Source organism: Larimichthys crocea, chromosome XXII (assembly GCF_000972845.2).
Source record: "Larimichthys crocea isolate SSNF chromosome XXII, L_crocea_2.0, whole genome shotgun sequence".
NCBI lineage: Eukaryota > Metazoa > Chordata > Actinopteri > Sciaenidae > Larimichthys > Larimichthys crocea.
The window spans coordinates 20,361,398-20,381,154 of record NC_040032.1 but is presented as its reverse complement, the minus strand read 5'-3'; the positions used below and the strand labels follow the sequence as shown (position 1 = coordinate 20,381,154).

The 19,757-nt window shown below is 37.7% G+C and overlaps 1 protein-coding gene across 2 annotated transcripts in view; it reads right to left on the bottom strand.

The window, feature by feature from the left end:
* LOC104918971 (AT-rich interactive domain-containing protein 5B) overlaps positions 1–19,757 on the bottom strand; it is a 36,311-nt gene that overhangs the window by 7,451 nt on the left and 9,103 nt on the right. For both annotated transcript variants that reach the window (XM_027273329.1, XM_010730865.3), the window contains exons 2-11: positions 16,982–17,134; positions 13,784–13,891; positions 6,479–6,683; positions 5,134–5,364; positions 4,185–4,291; positions 3,480–3,627; positions 2,589–2,641; positions 855–952; positions 438–753; positions 39–245 (exon numbers count right to left, since the gene is read on the bottom strand). In XM_027273329.1, the coding sequence (XP_027129130.1) occupies positions 39–245; positions 438–753; positions 855–952; positions 2,589–2,641; positions 3,480–3,627; positions 4,185–4,291; positions 5,134–5,364; positions 6,479–6,683; positions 13,784–13,891; positions 16,982–17,134 (1,626 nt within the window). The remainder of the gene's footprint in view (positions 1–38; positions 246–437; positions 754–854; positions 953–2,588; positions 2,642–3,479; positions 3,628–4,184; positions 4,292–5,133; positions 5,365–6,478; positions 6,684–13,783; positions 13,892–16,981; positions 17,135–19,757) is intronic.

The following is a 19,757-nucleotide window of genomic DNA, read 5'->3' as shown; positions in this document are numbered from 1 at the left end:
TTATGTAGATTAAGATACAGCTGAGTCTTAGGCATTACCCTGTGAGTGCTGCTGGCCGTCAGTCCACCTACACCTCTGGCTGGACCCAAAGGACTCTGCTGGTTAGACTCGAATGACGCTGCTTTGGCTTTAGCCTGCTGCTGAGCCAGCAGCTTCGCCTGGGCGATCAGCGTGGCCTTGTTCCGGGTGCCTGGTGGTCGCCCTCGCCCCCTCTTCACCCCCATGGAGCTATTCGGGTTCACGATCTGCTCAGAGGGAAGACAACTGGAGGTGATTTCAACCGTCTTTAGGAGGATTCTTAACTCTAAACTTTTTTTGGTCATGATGTCTGGAGATCTTATCTAAGTAAAGTCATTTTCAAATATATCTGGAGCAATTTCTAAAAGTAGTTTTTTAGGAAATATGATCATAAAATTTAAAAGTTTCAAGACACTTACAGTCCGAGAAGGAGGAGCAGGAGCAGGAGTAGGAGCAGGAGCAGGAGCCGGCGCAGGAGCAGGGGCAGGGGCAGGTGCAGGAGCAGGAGCAGGGGCAGGGGCAGGCGCAGGAACAGGAACAGGAACAGGAGCAGGAGCAGGAGCAGGAGCAGGAGCAGTTGTGATCTTCTTTTCCTTGGGTTTGGGTCCTGGTTTTCTGCCTCTTGGAAGTGGTTTCCTTCCTCTTATCCCTCTGGGTTTTGGAGGCACGGGTGATTCTGGGATTTTGAATTCAGCTCCTCCTGCTCTGAGGTGCTCTTCATAAGGAAGCATCAGCCTGAGACACAAGCAAATGTTAGTTGATAGTTACAGGACGGCTGATTCATTTATTTATACATTTTTGGGATGTGTATTTGGGTGGAGGTGTTTCTGTCTGACCTCTCGTAGTGTCTCCTGGTGCAGGTAGCAGCGCTGGTGCTGCCAGGACATCCTCCCAGCTCGTTATAAACTACTTTCCAGAGACGGTCCACTGTCACCTATGACACACAAACTTGTAAGTGTCTTACATCTAAAAGTCTTTCTAATGTCCAGCAGGGGGCAGCTCCACTGGCTGCAACACTAAAGTCTGATTATATATATTCAACTGAGAAGAAGCTCAATCTGACATCAGGTATCAGTTTCCTCATAACTTTATGGTCTTAATTTGTTAATCTCTAGTTTCAAGTCTTCGTTCATACAGCATGATCTTAATTTAGTAAATTATGGCGCCCTTTAGAGCAAAACAGATGATAAAGCAGGGTATGCTTTAGGGTGTGGCTATTTTGTGACTGACTCAGCTCAACACACCAGGCTCATGAAACTCAAATAAACCAACATATTTTAGTTACTGTTTATTTGTAACATTTGTGAGCTCCACGCTCTTGTCCAAATATGAGCACTTGTGGCTACAGAAAACAAAATGGCGTTGGCTGTAATGCCAAACATAAGCTTCGAAATGATCGTTATACTACTTACTATCTAAAAAAATGAAATACTCCATGTGTAGTACAGAATGTGTAATAAAGTAACTGCAAATATTCTGTACTCTCTTCTGTATGCTGTACTTTGAGTGTCTGGTGTTTGCAATGAGGAAAACAAATATAACTTGAAGTTCAGATATTATCTGTCATCACCCTTTAATAACGTCTTTACACTCACTGCTCTGCTGCACAGACTTTTAGGGGCGTAACGCTATGTTGAATAATATGGTATTGTTCAGTACAAAGCTCAGTACAGTACAGTGGCTGAAATGAACAGCTGAACAGGCCTTTTGTTGTGAACAGTGTAGCACTGAGCTGAAACTGAACCGCCCGTTTCCTTCTGTCTGTTTTCATTTATTGTGAAGCTGCTTTGTTTTGTTTATTTACTGTAAACTGTCGAGAAATGACTGATTGTTTCAGGGCAAAGTCCACAGATTAATTCTGAAAAGACAAATATGAGTTTGATTGTTATTTGATTTTAAAGAAATCGCAGCATCAGTTCCTCCTGCAGTCAGGAATTTTAAAGAATTATCATTAATTGTAACCTATCTTTTATTCATCATGCGACTCCTTCAGATGAATCCGCAGTGCAACCACTTTTTGCTGATAAATACGTTTGTTTCCATCGGACAGCCTGTAGCTGACAGGGAATTAGCTTAGCTTAGCATAAAGACTGGAAACAGGTGGAAATGTTGGCTCTCTCCAAAATGCAACTTTCAGCGACTCTAAAGATCACTAACTGATACATTTTACTATCTGTCCAAAAACTCAAGTGTAATCAGCCAAATTGCTCTTTTACAAAGGCGGGCTAGCGGTTTCCGGTCTTAATGCTAAGCTAACCAGCTGTCTGTGGTATCTTAAGGCCACAGAAACACTCTCTGGAGGTGCCTCTTGCACATGCTCGTACAGAGATCCATTATATCTTGGAGGTTTGTGTGTTTGATCAGAGTCAAAGGAATGTTTGACCTGCAGGCCTGGAGATCTATATGTACTGAATAAAGGCAAAGGTATCGAGTTACAGCGAAGCCACTTTTAAGGGATTATGGGAATTTTTCATGGAAGAAACTTTAAATCTGATAAACATAGATGACAAATACGAATCAAATATCACACTATTCCTTTAAATAAGTTAACTAATGTTGAAATAACTCACCTTTTTGTAGCCTCCGAGTCGTTTTACCACAGAATACATGAGAAAGAGGTCAACTGAGGACAAAGAAGATGAAACGTGTTTAAACAAGCGGCCAACATAGCATGACAAGTGGAAACATGCAAATGTGAAAGACGTAGCTGATAAAAGTGCAAATCAGGCTGTAATTCTCAAAAGAAAAAGCTCAGTTCTGATAAAAACAATCTACAACCAACTCTTTTAAATGTTCATTGAGGTTTATCAGTCCAGCTACCAGCTGCTAGAACAAAACATATGGCTCATAGATGATCTGCAATCCGTAGCACAAACACAAAAATGTGATTAAACAGAGCCAAAAAATGAGAGAATTCACTTAAATTAAAATATTCAGGTCACCATATTAATTTAAAACAAATGCAATGTCAGTGTTGTGCTTCAGCTGCCTCCAAATGGGCAAAAACAAAACAAAAACAAAAAAACAGTTCTTGCTGTTTTAAATTCATTTTGTGATGAATGTTGACTGACTGTTTTAGTTGTGAAACAGTGTTTGACAGCAGAGATAAAAATGTAACACAAGTGTGGTCATGAAACCAGTCGAACAGGAGTTCAGAGCTGCATCCGTCTGTATCCTGATAGAAAGCTGCTTTAAAAAAGCTGTTTGTAGTATTTGATCTCTAATTTGTCACCATTTTATTGATATTGTCATATATATATTTAGTGTTGTCATCTGTAACTGTTGCTGCCTCTTGAAAGACTGGTTCAATAAAGGTAAAATGTCTTCTGAGGACACTTTAAAATCAGTTATAGCCAGGAGCATCAAACCTGTGACGTTCTTTCAATTCTCAAATGTCAAGAGAACAAGGAAGGAAAGAAAAAAAAAGACAAGGGAGAGAAGAAAAGGTGAGAGAAACTCACTCTTCTTGAAGCCGAGGTTGGGGACTTTGTGAATGGGTGAGCCCTGACGGTCCATGAAAGCGAAGAGCTGATCCAGGAACAGCTGCTCTTCAGGGTGAGGGAGCCAGCTGCCCTCACAGCCGACCTCCACGCTGCCCATTACATTTTCCTAAAGGGGGAGGACACACAGAGAGGAAGAGACCCAGGTGGTCTGACATGAAACTTACGTGTAATGAGACTGCTCTGCAGACAAACAATAAATCAGATGAAGCTCATAATGTTTGTGTTTCCTGTATTGTTGTCTGAAACGTGTCCATGTCCGTTTACTACATCAAATCTAAATAAAAAGGAACACCCTACAGCAACCTCTGTGGCTGTGAAATAAAGCCAAAACCTGCAGTTCCTCAAACAGCCACTTGAGGCTGTCGCAATAGTCCACGTGTTGCTGGACTGAACAAGGTCAAAGACATTTAATTATTTTATAGTTTTAGGGCTGTTTGGCCCTCAGAAAACATCTGCTGCATCCGTTTAAAAAAACAACTTGTCAGTCCGCTCTTGAACCAGCACAGGGTGGAGGTCAAACTGGTCACTGGTCGACTGATCAGATCCAGCCTGGTGTTCAAGGTTAGAGAGGAACAAACCCTGATGAACCTCCAGGAAGAGATTCTAACCTTCACTTTCAACAGAAGACCTCACAGACGTGAACATTATATATGAACAACAAACCTTCATCCTCTCGATCCAGGACTCTGATTGGCTTGAGGTTGGGGAGTCTTTGCCGTCTCGGCCTCTCCTCTTGCGAGGGCGCCCTCGAAGACTGAGAGACGGACATCCTACAGGACAAAAGAAAGAATTACAGAACACAGCCTGAAATAACGTTTAAAGAACAATTGAAACATTTATTTAGTTTTTTTAACTTTAAATATTTACGGTCAAAGGTCTATGGTGTGAATCTGTCTTTCAGAGAAATAGTCGTTACTCACTTGTACAATGAAAACATGATTAATTCAGCATAAATACAATCAAATGTTGACATCAAACACATCTGTACACATAAGAAAATGTTTATAATGTGCAGAATGATGAATTGTGGCACGTTGAAACAACAAAATATAGAAATAACAAAATAAAGTACAACTAATTTTTATGTTACTTCCTTTCCCCAGACAATCTGAGTTGTAACAATTACATGTTAGAAATAAAATGAGATCTAAATCTTTGTGAGATTCTTTTGTTCATTTTCACCAGTAAAGTATAAAGCTGATGCCAGGACACTTCACCATGTTCTTCAAAAATCCTGCCCTAATTTTTTTTCTGGTCAGAAACTGTCTCGGATTATCTTTTTTTTTTTTTATTTATCTTTCAGTAACTAAACAATTAAATAATTAATTTTAAGTAACACAGAGGTCTGAAACTTTTAACCCAGTTTTAACTTTGAATTAAATTACTAATTACTGATTGTGTTTCCTTTAAATTATTTCTAAATAAAGTTGTCTTACCACAAACTAAGTGACTAAATGATACACAGAAAACATGAGAACATGTGGAGTCAATCCAGTATTTAGAGTACTGGACTAACAGTTTGAAGTTCATCAAGTATCTGCCTCAATAATCCAGTATGCGTCATGATCTGTTTTGATCTGATTTGTGCTATCAGTGGACTGGTTTCACTCACTAAACTGCCAGGAGAAGCCGGTGCTGTTCTCCAGCGTCGGGTGGTTGAAGGTGTCCCTGCAGTACATCAGCCGAGTGGTGGGCAGCGCCTTGATACCACCCAGGGCCAGCAAGTATGGGTTCTGCAGCCCTGGCCCCCTCGCTCGGTCCTGGATGCGTCTCTGCAGGGAGCGAAATCGGCAGTACTGTGGGTAGCTGAGCACTTTGATGCTGTGACGCTCGACCAGGTCATCTGAGGGGAAAAGACGTGACAGTGGTCCATAAATCATCGTGCAGTTGGTCTAAAAGCTAATTTATAAAACAGATCTTTAAAATAAACATGTTTTTTTAAATAATATAGTTAGTATTATAGTATTACAACGAATCTCGTGTGGAAAAGGCTCAGATGTTTGCGTATAATATGACCATTCATGGTGACTATAAACTATAATACAACCAGCTGATCCAGGAGCTGATCGAATTATCTTTGTCAATTTATAAAACTGATCTGATATTTGATCAAACATATGACAAACAACAATAACAAAAAACTAAAATATCCCAGCGGACCATGTTGAAAAATGTCAGATGCTCTGAAAAACATTTTTTTTTCTTTTTACATTTGATGCCTTATTTTAAAAACACTCACACTTTTTAAACACTACTTAAAACACTTCTTAAATAGTGGCAGAAGGCGAGTCGATACAAGATGTTAAACAGGTAAAGCCAGTGTGAGAAAACATTTTTAGACTTGTTCTGTTACTATGAGGCGACCAAGGATATATTGGAGATATTGAGTATTAAGTGGAGATATGGAGGGGTTTTATAAATGAACAGACGGCCAGTTGATTGAAAAGTATGAGTAAAAAGTGAGGAGAGTTGAATGGGTCACTGGCGACGAAGCAAAAGGGCAGTTTGGACGTCCAGTTTACTGAGAAGATTTTTGGAGGTAAACTTGTAGATTGAGTCGCCATAACTTATTTACTGCCGCTGCAGAGAACCAGGCTTTTACTTTTGCAGCATTTCGGCCCTGTTTGTCTGCTGTCATGACAACTGAGTCATGTCATACTCACTACTCGGCTGCTCAACAATAAACGACTTTAAAAATAAATAAAAATTACACCTAGCATTAAACCAGAGCTTCCTCTGTCGTCCACTATTGTTTGTTATGTCGTTGTTGTTGTTGTCGTCACTACTGCATTGCGGGATACTTATGTTGCCGTAGATCTTTCACATTAAAAGACTTCAAGAGGTTTTTTCTGGTAAACTTTTATTGTGAAACACCTGCGGAAAATGTGAAAGGCATCACTGATGGCAGCCTAACGTTGAATTGATTATTGGAAAAAGTGTGTTTCAGTGTTTCTTACTCTCTGTTTTGTCTTTGAGCGGCTCGCTGCTCTTGTTGGCCGTGTTGCTGCTGTTACTGTCGCTGCTCTGCAGAGGTTTGTGGATGCCGTTGGTCCCGCAGGATGCCGGCTTCAGGCTGCTCCAACCTGCTGGCTGTGCACATGACCATTGCACCAGGTCCTCCACCCGCACCACCATCTTCCTGGACACCGCCAGAACCTCATCCTGAAACACATAAAGATGGCCACCCCACAATTTATTTATTCATCCAGTAAAACCAGCATGTGAAACTCTTCATAAAGTGATTCACTGGAGGAGAAATGAATATTTAAACTGGATTATGTTCATTAAAAAAAGGTGTTAAACATGTTGAATAGATCCAGTCTCAAGGCATAAATGTAACCAACTAAATTAATAAATATATTATTATTTTATATATATATATATATATATATATATATTATATATATGATATATATATATATAGATATATATATATAATATATATATAATATATATAATATATATATATAATATATATATATATGTATATATATATTATATATATATACATATATATACATATGCTGCTGTTTATACTAACACAACACCGCCTGCATGCTTTTAATGATAAATGTGTTTTTAATGTGAAGTCAGAGGTCTGAGAGCCTTTTAACAACTAAAGGTCAATTTTATTAGAAAAGAAATAAAAGTTTGGATTGCCCTGAGCGTACGGTTGGCAGAACCAGGTGTCGTTCATTGGAGGTGGTAACATATGTCTGCATAAGGACAGTCAGGTAGGTAATTTTCTCTATAATCAGGATGAGACGCTGAAATTATCTCTAGAAAATAATATCTTCGATCATAATGATAATAAATTGTCTGTCCAGCGCAGAATGTGCAAAGTTCGAAGAATAAAGTGGAAAGATAACTGTCTTTTTATTGTATTTATAATATTTTTCATGTTGTGTATTTTGTCTTTATGCTTCTTGACTTGTAGTACTTTATTTATTTATTTACTTTATTTTCCCATTGTTTAGATTTTTTCTTACTGTCATGCACCAATTCATCAATGTTTCCTTCTGATAATCAGTAAAATCAGGCCGATATGTGAAAGTATAAACAGGAACAGAAAGAGTGAAACTACACTGTGAGCTACAGAGCTTGAAATAGTGCAGACTACTTTAGAAAACATTCTCAGCGCAGAGCCAATCAGACGGTCACAGTTTATCTCAACAAATATTTGAATATTTATCAGCTGACAGACGAAGCATGAGGAAGGAGAATGAGCGAGGAGTCAAGTTAAGTTGAGGCTTGTAAACAAAGACGATCGATGCGTAAAGTTTAAGTGTAATGTTGTTGTTGTTTTTTTTTGTTTTGTTTTTTAAATCAGATCTTCATGCTGTATTCTTTGACTTTTGTCACTGTACTGCCCGTCTTTGCTCCTCCCACGCTACACCTGTTCTGAGTGTGACAGATAAGACTAAAGCTGCTCAAATAAAGTTTTATTAACAGCTTCTGACAGTTATCGATGTGGCTGAAATAAAACCTGATGAGTCATTCTTTAAAACTGTTATTATTCAGATTTCATTCACTTTTTTTTATTTTGGGGTTTCAAATAACGATTCTGTCGTTGGTGGGTTTTTTTGGATGTTGTTGATATCTGTCTCTCTCTTTGTGTGGTAGAGTTTGTTTTATGGTAATGTTTTTCTGGAGTTTCCATGTACAGTTATGTTGTCTTTTTTAATGCAGTGCTGCTTGAGAGGTCACAGGTATTCAATGAAGAGATGTTTTCATACTGCAGTACTCCCACTATCTGTTATTTGGATACATTTCCGACAACATAAAACAGGTTTCATTTAACTTATTTACTCCTGAGTGATTTCCCCTCGTCTATTCAGTCAGATGATTAGCAAAGCGGCCAGAACGCATATTTTCTTTAAACGTGTCTCCTGTGGAGCAAACAAACCGAATGGTTTCACTCTGTATGACTACTTTGCTACTGGCCAGTAATCTGGTGCCCCCTGCTATAAGCCTCGTGCCCCCATTTAACTTTTAATACTTTAAGTACATACTTGTATATCTAAGTACTGCCACTTCTAGTATACTGTTTTCGTTCTTACGTCATCACATGTGGTGCAACATTTAAACACAAATGAGGAAGTTCATGACAAATACCCTAAAGAGAAATCAACTTTAAAGAGAACCAGGGCAATTAATCAGCTCGAGTTTAAAAACACATGAAAAGTGGATTAAACTGCATGTTTGTTCTGATGTAATGTTTTATTTTTAACAAAAGACTGGTAATAGCTGCTGTGAAGTGGCCAATTAAAAACTAAAATTAGTCTTGTTATGTCATTTTATCTGTTTACAGCAACAATCTGGTCTGAGGAGATAAAACTTTTACCAGAGTGATCATTATAAGATTTAATGTCTGGTTGTTGAGCTGACAATGTTCATATATTTAACGAATATTTCCTCTCTTGGGCGAACGTTTTTTAAACTGTCTTCAGTTAATTAATATTTAACGCTCAGCAGCAGAAAACATTTTATTTTGCTTTCTAGACGTGTGCAACACGTCAACACATCTCCGCATCACATTTTATTTATACAAACCAGACGACAGAGACAGAGACAGAGACAGAGAGAGAGAGAGAGAGAGAGAGAGAGAGAGAGAGAGAGAGAGAAGTCTGAGTAGTAGTAGAGAGAGTAGAGAGTAGTTTGAGTAGTAGTAGAGAGAGTAATTTGCACCAGACTTAGTAAATACCACCCAGTGACGTGTTTGTCCTCTAAATTCCCCTGGATACAAACAGTTAATGCACAGTTTGGAGTCTCCTCCTATTCCAGTTTGTCAGCTGTGATCCGGCTCAGTCCTCAGGGCAGAGACGACAACAGCCCAACCCCCCACCCGAAAACCTCCTCCACCCCTTCCTCCTCACATTCTTGCTCCTCCGGCAGCCAGGTGTGAGCTCATTAACATGGCAAAGAGTTTTGACAGAAAGTGGCTCTACAGGAGTCACGAATAAACATTTCCAAGTCTTTTTATTTTGCTAAAAGTCACTTTTTGAAGTGTTTTTTCTTGGTATTAAAAAGGTCCTTGTTACGTAAATGTAGGGACCCGATCACTTTTACATAAAAGTCACAGTGGAAATCTAATTAAAGTCTTTTACAGACATTAAATCTGTAACATTGCTGGCTTCATATTGACGGAATTTACGTAATATTTGGCATCCAGTTGCATGAAAGGGAATTAGAAAGTAATTAAGGAGTGTCCTCAGTTGTGTCTCAGGCTGCGTTAGTAATTCATTTTAAAATGTATTTATTCATTTAATCTATGTCTATTAAACTAATTATAATTGATTTATTAAGAGAAACAAGTGCTGCAGTCAGGACTTGAAACTATAAGGGAACTTCTCCTCAGTGTCCTGCAACCATCCCGAACTATTGTTCCAAATCACTTTTTTATTTCATTCTACACAATAAATATAATTTGAATAAATTGCTTCACTTCATTGATTCACTCTGGTTTTGACATGGGTGCTCTGTTCGTTGTTCCCTAAAATTAAACTACCACTCAAAAGTTTGGGGTGTTTATTTTTCCTTATTTTTCTGTTAACAACATCTAATTTTATCTATAGGATAAAAAAAATGAATAAAAATGCGGACACAAAAGTTAAAACCTAGATCAAAATTAAACGATTAAAACTTTCACTTAGTCGATGTCCCCACATTGTTGCTTAACAGAGGAAAATACTGTTGGAACCATTTCCCCCCCAAATACCTTCAATTTTGAATTTATTTTCCAGTCCGGAAAAGCAAAAGTGATCCAAAATCATGACTGATGCACAGCCATGCCTTAGCAGTCACAGTGTTTAGACTGAACTTAAGACATATCTTTTTAATTTGGCTTTTACATGTGAACTTGTCTGTTATGTCATTGTACAGCCTTTGTCCTTTATTCAAACATCACATCTATCTGTAAGGGGGTCTTTCTACAACCTAAACGCTTGAATGACTTTTCAGAAATATAGAGTAGTCCTCTCAGGGCTTGAAAATAAAGTTTTTCCTCAGTGTCCTGCAAACGTCCTGAATCCTACTTTCTAATGCTATTTTTATTGTCCCTGGGACGTCTTTAATTTCGAACACCGAGTCCTCTCAGACATCTGATGGTACAGCATCGAGCTCATGTGGCAGGTGATCCCAAAATTTTTGAACAGTTGCATTTATCTGATCAATAAATGTATCACTGCAAACATAAAATCTGTTTCTAATTGGTATTCACACACTTTGAACATTTTTATATAGCCAAAGAAATCAAAACATCTCATCTCAACTCACTACAAGGACACCGTATATTTGAAGTAAAAATAAAAATTCTACAGGAGGAGGAGGAGGAAGAGGAGGAGGATGATCCAACAAACTACAGTTCATAATATCATTAAAGATTCAGAGAATCAGAAAAAAATCTCTGTACGCAAGGGACAAAGCCAAAAACTAATACTGGATGGTCGTGACCTTCAACATGCCATCGGACACAATTCTGTCGTGGATGTCAATGCATGGGCTCAACAAACCATCGTCTGTGAACACAGTTCATCGCTGCATCCACAAATGACATCTGAAACTTCACCATGCAAAGAGGAAACATTTAAGATGGACTGAGGCAAAGTTGAAAACTGCCCTGTGGTCTGACTAGTTAGAACTGTGTACATGTAGTGAGAAAGTCATTAAATTGGAAACAGTCTTCTCTCCGTGACGTTGGGCGTAAAGCTTGTGCTGCCTCACATTTTCGAATTTGCACACCTAACAATTAAAATTATATCTCTCTATACAATAAACATAATAATTTTATTTGTAATAATAAGTATCTCTCTTGTATCCTAGATGCTATTTTTATTGTTCCAGGACATCTTCAATTTTGAGCGCTTGAGATATCTGACGGTACCAAAAGTTTTGAATGGTTGCGTCAATCTGAATAAAAAATTTAAAATCAGTTTATGGCCACAATCAGTTTTTCAAATGTACATAAACATAAAATTATATACAGCTTATTTCATTAAGCATGAACCTGATCATTTCATTTGTCATAATGCGTTTTTCTGCTGTCTCCGACCTGTCCTGAAGACAGTAAACACAATGACAACTTTAATTTTAAGCACCAAGTTGCCTTCACATGACTCTGACATTCTTCAGCTCAGACTTGAGTTGTGACTTAAGAACTGAGACTGATATGTTGAAAGAATAGTTTGATCTTTTATTTTCAGTTTTTTTTTTAATCACGAGTAAGACGAGAAGACTGATGTCTCTCTCATATCTGTTCATAAATATGAAGCTACAGTCAGCAGCTGCTTAGCTTAGCATAAAGACTGGAAACAGGGGGAAACAGCTAGCCTGGCTCTGTGCAACCATAACAACATCAACGTACCACCTCTTAAGCTTATCATTAACACATATCTGGTTTGTCAGACAGACCACAGGTTTTGACTGTTGATAAATGCATGTTATATGTTAAAACTGAGATATGTAAAGAGAAAAGGACGACTTTCAGACAACACCTGAAACTCTATGCATAAAAAGAAGATTCCTGAACAAAAAGAACTTTCAGAAGACTCATTTTTCCAGCAGGAAAATTTAAACCTCTATATAAAAGACTGCAACGGTGGAATATCGAAGTTCAAAATGTGGAAAATTTGGTTTCAGACAAGTCATAGGATTTACATTTGGGTAATACATTAGCCTCATTCCCCAAAGGGGTTTTTCATGTGAAGGCTGAACTGCTGCCTGCATTTGAACTGTGTTAATCAAAAACACTCGCAGCCACATCTGATTCTTCTTTTCTAACTCTATTCATGTGAAATCACTTTTTTCCCCTTGCATTCAAAGTGCTTTAATTCTTTTAATTAAAAGCAGATAATTAAATACTAGTAGTTCTTGAGAGCCCATTTCTGAGATGTTTTTGACTTTGAAGGTAAAATATTTGGATACAAAAAAAAAAAGATTATATCACAGAGAGGTTCACTCCCATTACGAGTCATCAGGAGTTAAAGAGGACACTAAATATTGTTTTGTTTTGAGGTTTTATCTGTAATATTTATCTATACTTAGTGGTGGAAATGCACTAAATTACTAATTTTATACTTACTAAAATACATTTCAAAAGGCAAATATTGTATTTTTTACTCCACTACATATATTTCATATAACTTTAGATTCGTATTATTAATAGAAAATATAACCGACAAGTAAATTATTTCATTATTATTGATTAAAGGTTAAGGTTAAGTTCAGGTCATTTAAAGTCACTACTCTGGACAGGCAGCAACAAAACATAAATTACTACCTTTAAAAAGAGACAACTCTAGAAAGATATGTCTGTGTACGCTTAATTTAGGATATTTTCACCTCTATACCTTGCTTGACGGCGCTTTCCAACAGGAAACTGAACCATCGCTGTTCTCCAAAGCCAGATTTTGAGACTGCGTTCACAAAATCGGTAATTTTACCTTGCACAACCTCATAAATTGCTGGTCATGAGTAGTTTGGATCTGGATTAACACCAAAAAAAAAAAGCAAACAAACTAACCAATCAAGGCAGCAGTGGACCAACAACTCCCATGCTGTGCGAGCTAAAATTATGTTTTTTTGTGAAGTCTGGTAGCTTTGAAGAGGATATAAACATTTCAGTTTCCTGTTGGAAAGGGCGAGGTAAAGCAGTGAAAATATTCTAAATATAGCACACACTTTTTTTAGGTTTACAGCTAAAATACAATGTACTGCCTCTATCCATAGCTTCTCCTCATACGCTGACTACGGAAAAGTACTTCCACTTCAAACAACCCAAACTCTCTTTCAGATGAGATAAGACTTTGACCCCCTCAGGCGGAAATTCACAAGCTAAACAAGAGGCGTAGTTGTAACTTAACCTGCCCTTATTGTTATAAACAAACTAAACAAAAACAATAAAAAACAAACTACAGTCTCTAAAATTACACAGCTGAATCGACACAAACAGAACATTGTGTCCTTCATGAAGGATTTATTTACAGGAGAGGTTTAGGACTGTATAATTATCAGATTATTGAATTACTATGACTATAACTTTAATTTGTCACATGTGGATGAAGCCTTATATAGAAGTTTTTGTGTGTTTGTTGGAAAATACTACCAGATGCCTATTTTTATTTGTGTGTGTATATAAAAAATAAACAGCATGCTACAGACATATTTATACAAATGAATGATGAAACAACATATATATCCTCCCACGTAGAGATAAACAACTCCTCAGGAAGAAGAGCCAGTCACTCCCATGTCCTTTGACCCACCTCTCCGTGCTCCCTGGTCCGGCCCTTTGGCGTGTCCTCAGGCAGGAAGTAGAGTCTGGTGCTGGCCAGCAGGTGGCGTCGGGTCTGGTCCTCCCACAGTAACGTCACCTGCACATGAAGAAGAAGAAACAGAGTTTCAGTTCAGTTCCTCATTTTCAAATCATTATTTTTTATTTGTCATGGGCAATATTTAATGAGTAATAAACATCTAAAAAGATCTGCACCAGTGTCTCATCATGCTTGTTGACCAATGTTTGGATCTTTTAAGAATTAATTAATGTTTGTTAATTAATTAATCAGTTTCCCTCTTTTAAGGGTGCAGGAAAGAACTTTTTAATGGTTTCTATCCATATTACTATCCTTTTGGACTATTTTTTAATTGAACAAATTGTAGGATCTCATGGAAATGCTTTTAATTATGACTGAAATACCTGTATGATTATATGTGACAAATTATTTGAATTATTAGTAATTTAGTAAGTTAAGGGACTGCACCTAAAAACAGTCTGGCGACCCTTTAAACCACGTGAATCCACGTCAAACTGCATTGTTTTGTGATTTCTGTGATTATATACTTATACTTATATAATAACAAAAATATCTTTTATATTACATCTGTCGACTGAAAATCTCCTGAAACCTTCAGGCTGATTAAAGATCCGATTAAACTAAAAACGCTCTGAAATCAAGCTGAAAACAAGACGATTTGTAACTGGTATTTCACTATACCAAAACTTAATCTTTTTTAGACCCTTACTCTGAGAAATTAAGCGTGTTTTCCTTTGTGATAAAATACAGCAAACACAAACGGAAAACAGGAGAGACAAACAGAAAACTAACCTGACAGGCAGATTCAGCGTCAGGAGTTTGTGAACTGAACTGAGCCAGATTGTGCAAGTTTGGGAGGTCAGACGTGATTTTTGACTGAATCATAATGTTGAGACATTTCGACATTACTGTCGCGCTTTAATTTTTTTGTTTGGTTTTATTTTTTCACACTGAAAGAGTCTGACTGAGTACACAGGGTGACCTGCCTGCCTCACCCGTCGGTTTAGTCTGACAGTCGGTAAACCAGATCCTGCTGCTGCAGGTCTGCTGTGTTTTTACAATCTATTCAAATGTGTGAAGATTCAAATAGAGCCCTCATTTCAGCATTGAAGAACTGACAACTAATCATAGCATTGAAAAAAAACAACTTTAAATGCTAAATATTCAAGGTTTTCATGTAAAACACATATGTTTGAATATTATAGGTAGCCTGTTGTTATGGTCCTATTCTGATGCTCACATGCGAATTGTTTGTGCTTTCAGCTGTGGACAGAGGTCAGCATCGGCACCCAGAATGGTCTGCATCCCCATACACAGACTGTGATGCATAGACTGTGTTCTCTGACACTTTTCAACCAGAACCAGCAACTTTTTCACCACTGACCACTGCAGACCGGGAACACCTCACAAGAGTTTTGTGTCTATGAGGACTGACAGGTTATTCACTTTACCTTTTAGTGATCATAATGTTGTAGCTGATCGGCGTATATCACACCTTTAAAACCATAGATTACAAAACAGGATACTCAGGAGTTAATCAAACGACATAAATAAACAGCGATGATACTAGTTTCCTTGTTTATTAAAGTGATTTTGTACGACAGAAGATAATTGACAGCATGTCAGTGATCTTAGAAGGCCGTCCCCCTCTCTGTGTTTTGATCAAGATGTTAATTTTGTCAGATTAAACACAAGGAGTCCATACATTGTTGTTGTTGTGTGTCTATTAATTTATACTGATTTAATTGAATTTAATCGTGTGTTTTCAGTTGAGTTTTCCCATCACCTCACCGTTTATCCTTTGTACAAATGCATTAACCCAAAACCATTCACTTCACATGCTTCGCTGTCGATACCATCAACCTAAATACAATTCAATCTCATTAACGCGACCTAAATTGACTAAATATAGCCTAGCCGTGGGATGTAGACTCAATAAAACATACTATTAGTCTTCTATAGGTCATGCGAGCAGCAGCGTAACCCAGTTATTGTTCGACATGGTTCAGCTGTGGATTTGGTTCGGGTTAGTCATCGTCCACAGTTAAAAAGGGACAACACAAGATCAGCTGACTCGCCATGGGTATTATGGTATTTACTTTATGATATATTTAACATTTATTATGTATACTGTATTTTAAATTCTATGCTATATTTCTGTACTGCACTACATATTACACTAGATTTTATCGGCCTTTTGCGATATACCAGTATTCATAGTTGTTAGAATGTGTTCTTAGTTGATGTATAACGTTTCTCAGTACCATGTAACCTATGACCTAGGATATATAGTTAGGAGCCTCCCTGTCTAGAACAGTGCGTAGATAGAAGACATGTTGACATGTATTGATGAAGGATGGAGGGAGCCCCTAACAGGTGCTTACATCTGATACAGCATAAACTTCCTATATAAGGAGTCATAAGGAACTTAGTCCTTGTTCATTCTGCAGCATGTGGGGAAAAAATCCGAGCTCGCATTAAAGCGCACGTGAACTTCAGATTCTGGCCTCATCTCTTCATTAAATCTGCTGATCCAGAAAACCATCATTACAATTGTTTTCAGTCACGTGACTGGCGTGGAGCCCTGGAAGACAGCGCTCTAAAATCATTTGCGTTGTTTTGTGTTTTAGCGTTGTGGTTCTCAATCAGTGCCAATATTCTTTTTGTACTCCTTTGTACATTTATAGTTACTGTACATATGAAATCCAGCTGAAAACGAAAGAAGGTCAATCAGTGCATTTCTGGGTAAAACATCTGAATGTGGCCTCTGAGGATCTATAGGGGTGTATCTTGTATAAAGTTGACATGGTTAATGTTTTAGCATCAGTTGTTGATCTGAAGCAACATGATCATTTGTTTGGAGTTGTTTTGTGTTTTGTGTCAGTTTTAATTTATTTAAGTCCAAGAGTCACTCTCTCGTATCTGTTTTTGGTCTCTACCACCACCTGAGAAAAATCTGTCTTTCCAGCTGCTAAACCTCCATCACGTTCACCACCTTGTATCGAACTGCGTCCGTCTGCAGTGCAATGGGTTTTTAGAGCTTTTTTGATGATAGCTTTCATGACGAAAGCTTTCCGTGAGCTCATCAATATCAGCGACACCTTTCAGACTACAGAAATACAGATTATAACAGATCGGATTTTATCTCACCTCTGCGATGCACACAGGATCCTGCGGTCCACATCGGATGAAGTAAAACTCCCCAAGCTTCCACACCTGGGCTGGCCCATCTGGTTGGGTTCTGCTGCTCACCGACTTATAGAAGGCATAGCTGCCTCGCTGGCAGGAGGGAGCACCCAACCACTGAGGAAAAACAAAAAGAAAGGTGGACAGAGTTAAGAGTCTGGCATGTAATCAGCTCTGGAGATCAATCAAGGAGCAGAAGTTTACTCCCATAAACGTCTTTTGGAGACAAAAATGGTTCAGTTAGATCTCAAAAAGAGACAAAGAACTTCTTGATACAGTAACATCAGACTGAAGGCCAGTGAAAAAAGAATACAAGTTAGTTAGTTTCAATTGTTTAAAACTGCAGTTGTAAAAAAGAAAAACCAGTCAAATTTAAAATGGTTGTGTTATTTATTAGTTCTGAACTCAAAGTTTCATCAGAACCTCACAGATGTCACTGATTATTCCTGTTACTGTTCAAGATCTCACAACTTTACACACGCTTTTTGCCCTAAACGAACCTAAATTTTACATGTTTATACAATCCACAGACTGTAGTGTCTTAAATCTGCATTCTTTCTAATGGCCAATAGGGGGCAACTCCACTGGCTCCAAAACAGGAAGACCGTTTGAATGTAAGCAAGTGAGATTCTTTCCAGATGGATTTATGATCTCAGTAAAGAGTTTCCTCATCAGTTTACGGTCTCAATCTGTAGTCTTCTTCCATCCAGCATAATGTTCATTTAGTAAATTTTGGTTTCTAGAGTAAAATAGATGGTAAGGCAGGGTACGCGTTAGGGCGAGGTTACTTTGCTGAGATCGAACTGTCAAACTAGAAGCTTCAAGATTTTGTCTACAAACCAATAACATCACAGTGGCTAGCAGGTATGTAGCTTTTCATGGTATCTTGGGTTGTAGTTGCTGATTGCGTCTTTAGCTATGAAAATTATATTCTGTGAATAGAGCCCCCTAAATCTGACACACTGGACCTTTAAAGTACCAAGAAAAGAAGTCACTAGTGTTAAAGGATATCCTTTCATTAAGTTAAGTGCTGAAAAACCCGTTGGTGACGTTAGATGAAAAGTATTTAGGATTCCTCCTCTGAGAACATCTGAACCAAATTTCAAAACATTCAATCAAAAGTTTAGATATCAGATTCTGGGCCAAACTGACTGGAGTATTTTCATCAATTTGTTATTTCCATGCATTGAAATACCTCATATGAAAAACAGTGTCCTCCCTGCAGTTTCTAGGGCGAGTTTGACCCATAAATTAAGCACAATCTCCATCTGGCATCAAAACCTCAGACAATAAAGTTGCACCATCTTGCAGCAAGGCAGCGTTCATATATGTATAGACAGCACTGGGAGCGGGATATTGTAATACATTAAACAACTTGGAGAAGGAAATGTTAAAAATTAACTTCTCAGACTGTTTAGCATGGCAGAGGCATATCTGCTGCAGCCCCTGATAGGGACTTAAAATACAAATTCAGATATCACTCAGCCTGTGCTCACAAAATGTCTAGCATGATCACAAACCTGAAAACTAAGACGTGTATAAACCTGTAGGGCCTCAATCATCAGTGTCATTGTTCTTTTTTTTTCTTCTTTTTTTCTTCAAATTATGAACATGAAAATGAAATAACAGATTACTTTGCAAAACAGCAGCAAGCTTCCTGTTAACATTAGACTACAACACATTGGTCGCACTTCCTGATAAACGCCTCAAACAATAGTTAAATTAAAGTCCGTGTGACTCCAAGGAAGACATCATAAATTCATCAGCTGTAGTTACTCATTCGTGGACAATCAAATACAAATTTTACTCAACTCAACTGAGACCTGATTAAAGTGTTTAGCTAAAACGTTTTATGTTAAATAGTATGTAGATCAAGTTTCGTGTTATAACATAATAAGTTTGTGTCGTTATCACAAAACTTTTCACGATATCATGATGCCGATCCATTTTTTTCTTTTTAAACACTGCCATAACTCTGGACATGTTCAGCCTGTGTGTGTATAAAAGCATTATTATTTATCTTATTTTGTATAATTTACAGAAATGGTGCTTATTAGTAAACTATTTGCGACATTGTGACTTGTTTCTCATTTATTCTATAAAAGGTATTTTATAATATATTGTATTAATAAAGTGTTGGTATAAACAATAGTTGTGCAGTATGTTGGTGGTAGCTGATTTGCACCCAAACTTCCTGCTTCAAAGTAAAAGCTGTTAGCCTGCCCTCTTTTGTGCGATGCTTTTACTGTGAAACAGCTGCAGGAAGCTTGAGTTTGTCAATATTTGTGATCAACAATTAACAATTGTTTACTGCTACTAGGAAGTGTTGAGCTCCGGTTTATCATTTAGTCTTCCAGAAAATTTGTCCACTGTGTTTAGATTTCCTATCTTGTCGCAGTCAAAACTCAAAGATATTCTATCAATAATCAATAAAAAGCAGAGAAGAACTACAAAAATGTTTTAGATGGCTGCAACCAGAGAACGTTAAACATTTTAACAACTTAATGTTACAGATTCATTTTTGGTTAAGCTCAACATTAAATTAAATTTTATGCTAAAATCACATGTGAGGGGATAAAATGAGGCGATATTTTCTTCTTCTCCTCACATGAAAACATTACTGCTCCAGTTTCCTTAAACTTCACAGGCTTGTTATTAAACAACGTTTGGGCATTTATTTTGACAGCCGCTCGTGTTCAGCTGTTTTGATCTTCATTTTCATTTTTCAGTTTACACTTCA